This window comes from Canis aureus, chromosome 6 (assembly GCF_053574225.1).
Source record: "Canis aureus isolate CA01 chromosome 6, VMU_Caureus_v.1.0, whole genome shotgun sequence".
In the NCBI taxonomy this organism is placed as follows: Eukaryota; Metazoa; Chordata; class Mammalia; order Carnivora; family Canidae; genus Canis; species Canis aureus.
Genome location: NC_135616.1, coordinates 54,403,128 through 54,416,967, shown reverse-complemented (window position 1 = coordinate 54,416,967; position 13,840 = coordinate 54,403,128). Strand labels below are relative to the sequence as shown.

Sequence of the window (13,840 nt, the reverse complement as noted above, 5' to 3'; positions counted from 1 at the left end):
CATAAGCACTTCTGCAATTCCACTGTAAGCTGAAGTACCAGTTTTTTATGAGATGCCTTTCTACTTGGAAGCCTTACTAAGAGTCAATCCTACGGTTATGAAAACCTGAGTTTTTGGCAGACATTTTCTCAAAAATGGACAAAATGAGACTCACTTAAAGGAAGACAACTGACAGTATTTATGACCAATGATGAAATTCAGACTTCAAATTTTGGAAACCTTGTGTCGCCTACTTTCTGATGAGATTGGTGGTAATATTAGGAATGTGATTTTTAAACACTGTATAATGAAATGTGTACACATTGAGCAGATCTATGTAAGTCAGTGAATCAATGTTTCCAAATCTATGATGCTATAAAATCACTCATAAGTAGAAGATCCACTTAAAAATGCACAAAAGACCAATGGATTAATGTACCAGAATATGAAAAGTCATCAATATGATTTCAGATTCCATATTGCAACTAACTTTTTTGGAAACTATCACTTGTCAAGTTTTGGTGAGGTATCAAAGAAGAAAATCTATAACTTTCTTATACTTCAAGCAAAACAACATATTGCAGCAGATGAAAAGCAGAAGCAGATATAAGAATCCAGCTGTCTTCCATTAAACCACACATTAAAGAGTTTTGCAAAGTTGTAAAGAAAATAGCCACTCTTCTCACTGATATTTTAAAATATATTTTCCCCATAAAACATACTAATTATGCTAACATGAAATAGATTTACTACTATTATTTTAAATGATTTAATAAGTGAATATTTAAAAAATTTCTCATTTTAAATTTCTACCAACAGATATCATTGGCAGTATGCTAATAAATGTTTAACAACTAGCTATGCAAGGGAAAAAAAGCCATATTTTGTAGAACACGTCAATTTCCATGGTAGAAGTCCTCTCTCTCTCACTATAGCCAATTTTAAGCAACAACGTGAGGCCAACTAGCTCACAAAATTTCTGACATAATCCACACAATCCACAGAAGCAAAAGCTCTTTAAAGTCTTCAACAATTTTTAAGAGTAGGACAGGGTCCTCAGACCCCAAAATTTGAGGGCCACTGGTATCGATGTTATGTGGCCAATTTATTTTAAAATACAGAGTATAAACATCAAAACACAAATGTTTTAACTATCTTACTGCCCTGATAGAGTGACCCAAGTGGCAAGCATTTATCTACTTTCTGAAGCAAAATTATTCTGTAATATTAAAACAAGTGCAGGCTAATATCTAGTAGAATAACACAAGAGATTTCTACAGGTATGGAGTGAGGTACCGGCTCAACAAACACATTGACAGCAAAGGCAGATACTGTGTTTGAGTAGTCAAACTACTCACTGCAATTGCACTTTTTGAAACTGTTCCTTTATATGAGCAGTATTTTCCTCAGATTCTAAGAAATAAACATAGGCAGTCTTCAAAATTAGAAAAAGAAAAGAAAAGGAAAAAACTCACTCCAGTTAGGCTCTGCAAATATTTTCTTTATGAAACCATGCATCTGCTCAGAGTTAGCTGCAGAGTGTGACTAACATTTTCTACCAAAGCTTGTGCCGTGTCAGTTCCCTTTACTAATGCTGCGTGTGTTAATTAAAATTAATTACACATGCCAGTAAATAGTTTCCCTCTGAACGCAGCAAATAGAAGCAGAATAATATAATTTATAACTTATATACAAGGTATATAATTAAAACCTTCATAATATTTTCTCTCAGCAGGTATAGTCACTGAGGACATTCTTTAATGGCTAAGTTGGTTGCATAGCAAATCAACTGAGGAAAAATGAAAATAGATCACACATGCAACGTTGGGTCCCCAAAAGATTCCTGATTTGCAAATTGATAACGTAAAAGGCCAGACTTACAATAAATATTCTTGAGTGCATTATTTGAAGGAGTTCAGTGATCTTCATAAAGCTTTATATATCTGTATGTTATTTTGATTTTTTGAGGCTTTCTTTTTTTCAAACTCAGGAACTCCTAGGCAAGGTGTTAGTGCTTTAGTAATAAATCAGGATAGTACATGGAAACACTAGTAATAATGGAAAATACTGTGTCTGCCAGAGTGCCATGGATACATTGTTCAGTATAACTGGATTTAAACAGCAACAGATTTGAATAATAACCTTCTTTGGACTTTTTCTATTCTATTTCCTGTAGGGCTTTTTTGTCAACATGCAGATTGTTTTACAATATTCTATAAGTCATCTCTAAAAACCTGATTATTCCAATAGTAAAACATGCCCTTCATTTTCTTTATTTTTGTTCTTGGGAGGCCTCTAGGACTGCCAACTGAAATTTGGGTGTTTAGAAATTTCCTTCAGGCTAGGGAAATTTTCACACCCCTGCTTATTCATTTCTTAAGAGCTCTTCCCGGCAGGTTGCTGACTGAAATACCTGAACCCTTGGCTATCTTCCTACTGGCTTTGGGCGGGGAGGGGGGAATGCTATGCTGTCACAAATTCACCATCACACTGCTGAAGCACACAACTCACTTTACTTTTATCTTTCCCACAAATGACCAAAATGTAAACTCATTCTTTACATTTTGAGTACAGTTCTTTAGGATGACTAGTTTTCAAAAATTAAAGCTAATTTTTAAACAAAACCTAGCACTACAATCTTATTTATAAACCATCACATTTTAAAATATTGGCTCGTCTGTACCAGTCTCTTTTAATGATCTGTCAGACTTTCTCTTGCCACTTAACCACTACAGAGTCTCATTTAAAGACTGTATCGTAGAACAGAGCATGTATTTTTCTGTAGTATGTTTGCGACCAGTGATTGTTCCCTATCATTAATGAACACAGCTGGGGCCAGTTTTATGGTCCCCAAATGGAGGCTGTCCCAAGCCACAGTGTTTGTCTGAAGGGGGAGTGGGGGAGGGGACTACCCATCAGCAAACAGTCCTTCCAGGAAGTAGGTGGGGAGCGGGCAATGTATTTGTTCTGAAATCCTAGAAGAAAAGTAAACTTGCTGTGAAGGACAGAATTTCTTTTTGTTCTTGAACTTTACATAGCCGTATTGGGCTCATTTATCAAGATTGCCCTTGGACACAAACCTCCTGAACATGAATGCCTCAAACACTGACCAAAATCCCTGCTGGCGCTACTAATGGCTTAAAATACAACCCCAGTTTAAATCCTTGGGAAGAAAGGAATTGAATTGAAGTCGCTGATTCTATCCTATCATTCCCTTTGTTTGAAATACTCAAAGGGAGCCCAAAGTCTAATTCCCCTAGAAAAATGGGATATGGATTACACACAGGTGTTTTAAGCATGAAGAATTTCTCCAAAGCCTTTTAATGACATTTGAAAAAGCTAAAAAGCACCAACTTGCTATTTTTCTCCCTCAGAAAAGGCAGAAACAGTCATCCAAGTAGGGCATCATACTCCTATTTCACTTCAGAGTTTAATTTGAAAACCAATAAGAGAAGAATTTAAATTGATTGCTTCAAGCCACAGACATTTCATACCCAAGCAATTATGTTGGCTTTCATGAGAATTTATCTTAGCTGTGAAATCAATTGTCACAGACTTGGTTCACAAAAATATTACCAAATCATACTTGATTTTTGTCTTGGTGTAGCTGGTGAATCAAATCAAATGGGCAGACAATTTTAGCTCTCTAATCCATCTCTCCCCAGATGCCCCCTTTGAAAACATTTTCACCCCTCCTCTCTGGTGTACCTAGTGTTTCCTGATGCCATTTCATAACCAGAGAGACACTCAACAAGGGGAAGAAAGAAAGAGTAGTGAGAGCTGGGAACTATTGTAATATGCAGGATCAGAACCACATGACAACAAATATCTTTGCAGTGAGAGACTGGAACTAAGGAAGAGAGCAGACAAAAACAAAACAAAACAAAAACAAAAACAAAAAAGAGAGCTCTCTGAATCAAAGATTTGTATTTAACAGCCTTCAAGATATAAAGTATCCTTTTATTGACTCGCTACACATGTATTTCTATCCAACTCCTCCACAAAGAAAGCACAGGGTCTATCTCTCTAGATTTACAGTGGGAAATAAGCATTTCTGTCATATTGGAAATTTGCAATCAGCAACTCTGCAAAAGTCCTCAACTCTCTGTCTGACCCATGTGAACCTAATAGTTCTAGCAGAACCAAAAAGGGCCAAAATCTTACCAACAGAAAACTAAAATCCTGTCTTCTGGCTCTTTACCTCCTTTACTTTCAGAAGTTCTAAATATAACAGAAAACCTGAAATTTGTTAATACTTTGCTTAAGCTAAAGAACTGAAGATTTAGAAAGCTGAATGGATCTATCTACAACACAGTTCTGAATAATAAAATGAACAAGAGAACAGAGACAATTTACAATAGAACATCTACTCTCTATTTTTTTCTTAAGGACAATGACATGGAATTCTGTTCTACTAAATTCAAATAATATTTATACAGTTTGTATAGCACTGAAAATTCTCAGGTTCTTACTTATTAAATCAAAGATTTCTTTTTGTGTTCATTTCCTCTAAGAGTTTTCATCTATATTTTCATTTTCAGCCCACCCAGATCTGAGGCTTTAGGCTTCCAAAGCTTACCTACCGAATGCTTTTTCCTGGCAATTGGTCTTATTTATATCTTCTCTATATAACAGGGAAGAAAAGTTTAATATAGATACATTTATTCATTCCCTCATGTTATTGAGGTGTACGGCCCTGGGGATAAAGCAATGAACAAGACAAAACCAACTCCCCCTCATAGAAAGTAGTGCAGCAGTGGAGATAAATATCTGTCACATAATTATATTTAATTTAATTTATTTATTTGTTGCCATGTTAAAACTAGAAAGTAGTACAAGGTGTTAAAATGTCGACTTAGCACATTCCATTACTTAAATACATTAAGTGTTCTCACAGCCATACCACTGACACCTGAGTAATATCAGTTTGCTTACATGTGCCTCCAGACAAGGCATCAAACTTCACTTAGTCTCACATCTGGTGGCATTTTTTTTGATACTAGGAAAGAGTACAGGGAAAATCAAGGCATTTATAATCATACCTGAAGTTACAGAGAGGATATAATAAACTAGAGAAGATAGTTGAAAGTGATAAAGATTTTTTTTTTTACCATCAACCTGATTTTTTTTTAATATACTAGATACTCATAGAGAGTATTACAAACACCCCTATACACCCATCCACATTCCGTGGGGAAATGGAGGGTAACATACATCTCATTACTCAGCTTGGACTGGAAAGACTGGTTACAACTGAATCTTAATCTTACAAAGAAAAATTTTCTTGAATTAGAGTATTCAGAAGAGAAACAATCCTCACTTAGTATTCTATGAGGCAAGAAGAAATGTCTGAAACATCCTTTTGACAACTTTGGGATAAAATGAAAGAAAATAACTTCTCTAGGTATCATGTTTATGTCCTAAACACAAGCCTCATTGCACTGTATTCCTTATACAATATTTCATTTCCTATTATAAAATTCTACATGTTCTTAATCTACTGAGTTTCCAATGAATTTGAGCTCTGCCATCCTACTTATGGCAGAGTAATTGCTTCCCTTTTAATATAGACTTGACACTACACCACATTCAAATGAGACATGACCTTTTTGACAAGGCATTGTATACTACCTTTTGCCCAGCGTATTTGTTTAATAATGTACTTTTCAAACAACTTAAACGCTAAATGTGTCTTAATATAGAAACGTAGCATAAAGGTATATAAATGGAAAAATCTGACTCCAATTTCTTTCCAGCTAACAAGTGGAAAAATATACCACTCAACAATGAGAATAAAGAGCCATTCTTTTCGGAATCCCTAAAGTACAGCACTAGCTATAGTGCGGCATTATTTGACATTTATTGAGTGTCAGTAGTATGCTGGGGACTAGTGGACTAGTGAAACATCCTAAAATCACTTTCTGTAGGAAAAGGGGGAGGGGAGGAGGTGAACTGAAACACTTGGCAATGTTGATAAACCATATCCTGAATTGAAGCTACAAAGCAACGTCACGGAAAAAATGCCTTATTTTAAAAGCAAACAGAGCTGGACAACCCCAAGGGGTACTCAGAAAACACCATGTGGCTGCCCTACAAAACCCCTGGATGGACACAGATCTCTGCTGGTTACCAGAACTGACATACCTTGGACCAAATGGGCCTTAGCATGACCTTAAAAGAGAAGGCCTGCCTGGGGAGAGCAAAGACCAGCACAGTGAAGCCATTATCTAGACATGCCTCTACCAGAGAAAACATGGCATTTCTAACAAAATCAAATGGAACAAAAACCTGGGGGAACATTCCAATCGTAGTTTAGATCCTGCCACAAAGAAGTTTAGGAATCTTTTAACTTAGATTTCAAAATGATCTGGTGATGCAATGAATGTGAGGACAAAGTATTGCGATATATAAGTCTCCCCATATATCTAGGATATGGTTTTTGACAGGCCCAGAGGAGAGTTGGGGGATGCATACTCTTAGTTTTTGTAGGCTAAATCAGTCTAGGTGTGAAATTCACTCTCAAGCGCAGAAGTCACTGCAGCTAGTAACAATTCCTTCCATTTATAAAAATCTTAGCACTAAAACACTGTTTAGAATGGCTCAAAAATCTGGTCACCAGACTCATAAAGATCATATTAATTCACCAGGACACCAAAGGCTTTTTAAAGAAGGATGTTAAATGTATCAATTCTCACACACCTGATGATTGGGGAATTACAGAATAACTGTTTTAAACTTTATAGTGGAAAGTTGAAATAGCAACTGTATGAGCTCTTAGGAATAATGCTGTGGTACAAGTAGCAAGGACTAATAAAGTTTTTTAAAGAACTGTAGCAAGGGTGCTGGTCAGTTCTATGTCTAGCTTTGCCAATGAGACTAAAAGCATTCCATGGAAATTGGTAGGACTAAGAGATAAGAAATACCTCCAAAGGAAGTTAAAAATCTCTTCATTGCTGCTCTTTTGGGAATAATTCCAATTAAAATATTAGGTGGAATTCCTTCTCCACAGTCAATATCAAAACTGTGGTATCAGAAAGAGCCCTGGATCAGGAGACATCTGGCCTGGGTTCTACTTTTGTTTCTGTCATTAACATTTGTGACACGGGAAGGGTATTTAACTATTATGGGTATCAACTCTTTAACCTGTGAGATGAGCAGAATGGACAGGATTATCTCTAAGGTTTCAGAGAACCCTAGAAAGCCATGATATTTTACAATTACACTGGTGACAATGCTAGTTTTCACATGGGAACTCAACCCCAACCCAATGCATCTCCCAAGGGTCTTCTGAATGGCTAAATATTTTGATCCAAAACACCGAAGTGGAAGACAAGGATGAAGCACACAAATCAACAGAAGCATTTATAAAATCTCTTCTAAAATCTCTTCTACAGCTTGTCTGAAATAGATAAATTACTAAAGGCAAGAATATAATTTTTCTTATAAGATTTTTGTCTCAGAAAAAAAAACTAGGAACATAGTTTCAGAATCCGTGTAAGTGGTGAAAAGAATATCATTTAAGTATAGCTGATAGAATTATGCTAAGCATATATGCTTCTGAAAGATGCATTGTTTTCCCTCTACGTAGAATACTAAAATACATTGATTTATATGGTAAGTCCAGTCCAATAAATTCCATGGAGAAAAAAAAAAAGAATTTTTTTTTGAACTATGGCTCATCTTGCCTTTGAAATTAGCTTCTTCTCACCCAGAACAGGTGACAACAGATTAAGTAACATTTCCAATCATTTGCTTTGACTAATGCTATTTCCTCTTTGGGATATTCCTTTCAATCTCCTCCATCAATTCATGCCAAGACCCAAGAAGGTCACCTCCTATGCTGCTAACTATTGTTTGTGGGACTTAAACACTAGAATGGAATATGCTATCATAGATCTGGTGAAATGTTACCTTACACACTATAATCTGTTTCATGTATAATTATTCTCTCAACTAGATTACCTTTTCTCCTTTTTTTCTTTAACCTCTTCATTCATTTTTAAATTTTCTGTCTTAAGATTACTGAAAAATGAATGCTGTATGACACTCACTGGTGATTACAAATGTCATGCAAAACATTTAGAATACCAATACTGACATGCATAGCTGATAATGAAGAAATGCCTAATAAATACTTTGGAGTAAATAACAGAATTATTTTTTACTGAGAAAATAAATAAGAGAACAGGAAAATGATAAAAGGTGTTCTCTTGCCTTTTTTTTTTTTTTAAAGATTTTATTTATATATTCATGACAGACACAGAGAGAGAGAGGCAGAGACACAGGCAGAGGGAGAAGCAGAGTCCATGCAGGGAGCCTGATGTGGGACTTGATCTGGGGTCTCCAGGATCACACCCCCGGCTGAAGGCAACGCTAAACCACTGGGCCACTGGGGCTGCCCATTATCTTGCCTTTTCTATACTTGTTTTATACCCTCCCCACTTCACTCCTGACTTTTAAAAATTCTGATTAATTTATTTTCTCCTTATATACTTTAGTAGTTATAAGCTTTATTTTTATTCTTTTTGATTCCTCAATTTTTATCTAAAGTTTGAAGTTAGTCTTTCTACTCCTTTTCCAAAATGACCTTGAAACAGTTTAACTCTACTAACTTTCCTGATTTCCATATTGTTGTTACTCAGCATTTGAATTCCACCTTACTCCTTACCACCTTTTTCAAATTGGTTCACATAAACAGTGTTTGTTTAAATTTATTACTTTGATTGTCAGTTTCTTTGTTCAGTTTTTCCCCTGCATTCCAGTGTTTAATTTTGGTTCATTCTCCTTCACACTAAAGTATATCCCTTAGAAATCCCTACTTGGTTGTAACTCTTAAGTTTGGTGTTTGTTTTCCTGAGAATGTTTTTATTTTGCTCTCATTTTTGAATAATACTTCAGTTGGATATTAAATTATATATTGATGGTTCTTTTATCTCATAACTTTGAAGTCTTTATTCCCCTATATTCTGACTAAAATAGGTGTTCAAATAAATTTAATAAACCAGTTATAATGATATTAATGGACTAAACTCTCTAGCTAAATGAAAAAGAACTAACATTAGATTAAAAACAAATAAATCTAGATGCATGTGATATAAGAATGCTTCTTAATAAAAAAACAAAATGGTTGGGGCTTCTCAGTGACTCAGTTGGTTAAGCATCAGACTCTTGTTTTTTGGTTCGAGTCATCATCTCAGGATCATGAAATCCAGCCCCATGTCAGGCTCCCTACTCAGTGGGGAGTCTGCTTGAGATTGTCTCTCTCCTCTGCCCACCCTCCTCTCTCTCAAATACATAAGAAATATTTAAAAAAAAATAGTTGATAGCAAAAAAGGTAAAAACGGTAAGCCAAGCAAATATTAACTAAAAGAAAGGTAGTATAGTTATATTAGGAGCAGACAAATAAATTTTAAGGCAAAGAACACTGTTAGGAATAAAGAGGGTTGCCCCAAAATTACTTATATATCCAGAAAACCACCAGGAAGATAAAATGATTCTAAACTTGTAAGATTCTAATAACATAGGTTGGTCTCAAAATATATAAAGCAAAAATTGACAGATTTACTAGAAATAATCAAGCTCATAGTCACAAAATGAGATTTTAATACCCTTCTGATGAAGTGAGATTCTTTATGGCTTTTGTCTGTCTCCCTGCCAAAACCCTTCTCTGGAACATAATCTAAAATATATCATCTTTTTTGTTTATTTTATTCACAAATGTATTTCAGTACATGGAGCAGTGCCTGGCACATAATGGCTACCTAATACAAATTTGCTGAGGGTGTGAATTCATTAATATGAAAAAAGATAGTAAATATAGAGACTGAATAATACAATGAACAAGCATAATCCAATGGACTCTCATGGAACCCCACACTCCCAAATCAATACATTCTTCTCAAACACACATGGAACATTTTTGAAAATTCATCATGTGCTAGACTGTGTTCTTTGACCACAATACAATTAAGTTAGAAATCAATAACAACAAACCAATAAGTCTATGCATCAAAAAATGTAAAACATACTTCTAAATGACTCATAGAAGAAATCATAATGAAGATTATAGAAACAGAAGTGTCAAGAAACAGAACTTAATGATAACAGAAAATATTATATCTCAAGATTACTTAGAGGGAAATATATAAATTTATATGCATATACAAGAAAAAGGACAAAAATTGATGAACTACATATCCAAATTAAGAAGTTAGGGAAAAAAAGCCTACAAAATACACAAATAAAATACAAAGAAGAAAGTACTGAGGAAAAGAGCAGAGATTATTGAAATAGAAAAAAATATACAAAGTGGCCCTTGGGTGGCTCAGTCAGTTAAGCATCTGCCTTTGGCTCAGGCCATGATCCCAAGGTCCTGGGATCGAGCCCTGCATCTGGCTCCCTGCTCAGCAGGGAGTATGCTTCTCTCTCTGGTCCTCCTATGCTCATGCTTGTTCTCTCTCTGAAATAAATAAATAAAATCTTTAAAAAAGAAAGAAAAAATATACACAGAAAAGGGTTAAAAAAGTCAAACTTGTTCCTTTGAAAACAGATAAAGGTCTGGCAAAAATAATTATGTTAAAAAAGATAAAGTTTAATGTTAGAAATAAAAAGGGGTCAAATTTCAGATACAGCAGGAATTAAAAAAAACAGAACATTAAGAAACACTTGATACTAATATACTTAAAAATGAACAGAATAGATGCTTTCCTAGAAAAAATAATTTGTCCAAAATGACCTATGATAAAAATAGAAAACCTAACAAACCTATAATTGTTAAATACATTAATTCACTAGTTAAAAAAGTTTACCTACTAAAACTGCCCACCAGGGCCAGATGATTTTATGGGTGAGTTCTACCAAATAATCAATTAATAGTTAATCCTATCTTATAAAAATGTTCCAAAGGATAAAATGGACTCATTCCCACTTCAATCATAAAGCTAACAGAAGCTTGATATGAAAATCAGGCAAGGTCAGCACACACACACACACAAAGGACATTTATGGGCAAATCTCACTTATAACCATACATGCAAAAGTCTAAGTAAAATTCTTAGCAAACAAGCCAGGAAAGCATAATAAATAATACTGCATCATTAATCACAAGAGATCTGGATGGTTTAACATTAGAAGGTCTATGAATCTGTTTCATTACATGAACAGATTAAAGAAGAAAATTATACAATTTCTGTAGGGACAGAAAAAAAGCACTTGATAAAATTCAACATCATTTATTTATTTTTATATATATATATTTATTTATTTAAAAATATTTTATTTATTTATTCATGAGAGACACACACAGAGAGAGAAGCAGAGACACAGGCAGAGGGAGAAGCAGGCTCCATGCAGGGAGCCCGATGTGGGATTCGATCCCAGGACTCCAGGATCACGTCCTGGGCCATGAAGGCAGGTGCTAAACCACTGAGCAACTCAGGGATTCCCCCCATTTATGATTTAAACAGAAACAGAAACTTTGGCAACTCGGAACACAAGGGGTCTTCTTTGCCTGATATCAGTTACCTATCAGAAAGTACTTAATTATAAAATTATGAAATAATTCTCCTTAAAATAAAAAAACAAAACAAGGATACCCAATCATATTCAACATTGTACTGGAGGTCTTAAACAGTACAAAAATAATTTAAAGATTTCAGAGGAAAAGACAATGGCAAATATGCATATAGATGGGACAGCCTTGTACTCTCAGAGGTCTCTGAGAAGTAGCTGAAGAGTTCACTACCTACTGAGAACTCTAGGATTCCAGAATACCTACTAGAATTTTAGAAGTCCAGTTATCTTATTTTGGTGTCTTTTGTGCTCTTAAAAACCCACAGTTATATTTCATCTAGAAAGATACTCTATCACTGTCTGATTTTTAAAATTTTGTACCAAGCCCTTTTATAACCTGAACCTTCCAGGTTGACCCAGAACTCAAATTGACTTTGTATGCAGTAGTCCACTTCAATTCTGCATCCAGGCAGAAGGCGGAGCACATCTGTGAAGGTTCTTTCAGGACCTCCCAATTACCCATTGCTTTGAGGAAAGTATGTAAACAGTGCTCAGTTGGCCCTAGCACAAGGACACACTACTGCTCTCTCCAGGAAATCCTTTTATTCTTTATCATCACAGTTCTTTTTTTTTTTTTTTTTTTTTTATGCAACTTTCAAACAATACCAAGTTTTTAAAAACTCCATCTCAGTATTTGGTAGGGGAGTTATATTTAATTTTCTTTCCCCTAGGTTCTTTAAATGATTTGCTCTTGTGGTTTTTCTAAGTATTTTTGTATAATGAGTCACTCTGAGCAACTGACTGGGAATGTAGGAAGAAGGCTTCTTTGGCTATTTTAATTTACTGTGTGATTGACCTTAGGCCGGTCATTGAACCTAATCAGGGAACTTCATTCATTGCTAAATAAAGATAAAAGGGCCTCAAGAGATGGGTTAAAATTAGACCCTGCCACCTAATGACTCAATCTCTTAATAACTGACTCACAGAAATTAATTAACTTTTTCCTAGAACATTTCCATTTGGAAAAGATCTCCTTGTTATGTTCGCCTCATTATAGCCCTTTGACATCTCTCTATTCCACCCTCTGCCACCTCTCCATTTGTTTATTTAATTTTCCTCCTTGGCTTCAGTAAGTAACCATGGCACTCCATGATAATCAGCCCCAAATTAAGTTTTGATGTTGTAGGTGATGGGTAGTAAAACAAATAAACAAACAGACAACAGCAATAAAACAAGACAAGAAACATAAGTGGAAGGAAAAGTGGACTTAAACACAGAAGTCCTGCTTCAGTTTTAAGCTTTCTTATGCACTAATTTTATAATCTTAAGAAAGTCAGTTAACCTTTCTGAGCCACAGTTCTAATTTTTAAAATGGTCACCACACTACTCTATCTTTTGGCTTCATGGGAGACTGTTTAAAAAATGACTGTGCATAGTGCTTTGAAAAACTGTGAAGTACTACATATTTGTATTCACATTAAGGGGAATAATTCTATTCACCAATGTAAAAATGCCACCCTAATATACATAAGAAGGTCTTGAGTAATATCCACCCATGCTGGACAGATACTATCAAAAATAATAACAGTAATTTATAAGTATGTACACAATAAATTCAGGGCATGGAAGACTTTAAATTAATAAAATGCACTTCAAGAGTGAAAGCAACATGATTTGAGTGCCTGATGGAAGAGCAGGGAATAAACTAATTAATGCTTGAAGATCATTCTTATTCTAAGTTCTAATCTTTTCAATCCATAACTTATGGTGAAAGTTAAACATACAAGCCAAATGAAAGGAAAACTATAGAGTTAACAAATTTCAAGATGGCACCAAAGGAACTCTTATAAATATGGTCTCTAGATCACATAAATTTCAAGCAAAAAAAAAATTTGATGACAGAAGCTGCTTCATTTTCTTACCTTTGTTCTGTATTAAAAAGTGCAAAGATGTGCTTGCTAGACATAAAGCTCTTTTCCACATCTCGAACTTTCAGGTTGTCCAAGGGGAGCATATACTTCTTTTCTTTTTCCTATTGAGAGAGATAGAGAGGGAGAGAAAATTGGCTTTAATAAAAGATTTTGAAGCCTGTCAATGGCAACACATCACCTGAGTTAGCCAACATTTGATTACAATATTTCGATACCATCATGCACTATTTTGACACCAGCTACCAAGGAATAAGAGCTGTCTGAGAAAAGAGACTCCAGTGATTCTCAACACATGGGTCAAGAGGATGAGTGGAGGAAAAGTGTGGAGAAGGAAGGGCTCAGCGATAGAGAGAACACATGGTCTTCTATCCTTTCTTCCTCATGTGGGCCCCCTTAGATGTTTTAAAATGTTAGTTTGA

At 35.1% G+C, this 13,840-nt stretch overlaps 1 protein-coding gene across 7 annotated transcripts in view; it reads right to left on the bottom strand.

The window, feature by feature from the left end:
• The window catches only part of DNM3 (dynamin 3), a 553,762-nt gene that overhangs the window by 146,608 nt on the left and 393,314 nt on the right, over positions 1-13,840 (bottom strand). For all 7 annotated transcript variants that reach the window (XM_077901675.1, XM_077901673.1, XM_077901674.1 and 4 more), the window contains one exon: positions 13,413-13,522. In XM_077901675.1, coding sequence (XP_077757801.1) covers positions 13,413-13,522 — 110 coding nt within the window. The remainder of the gene's footprint in view (positions 1-13,412; positions 13,523-13,840) is intronic.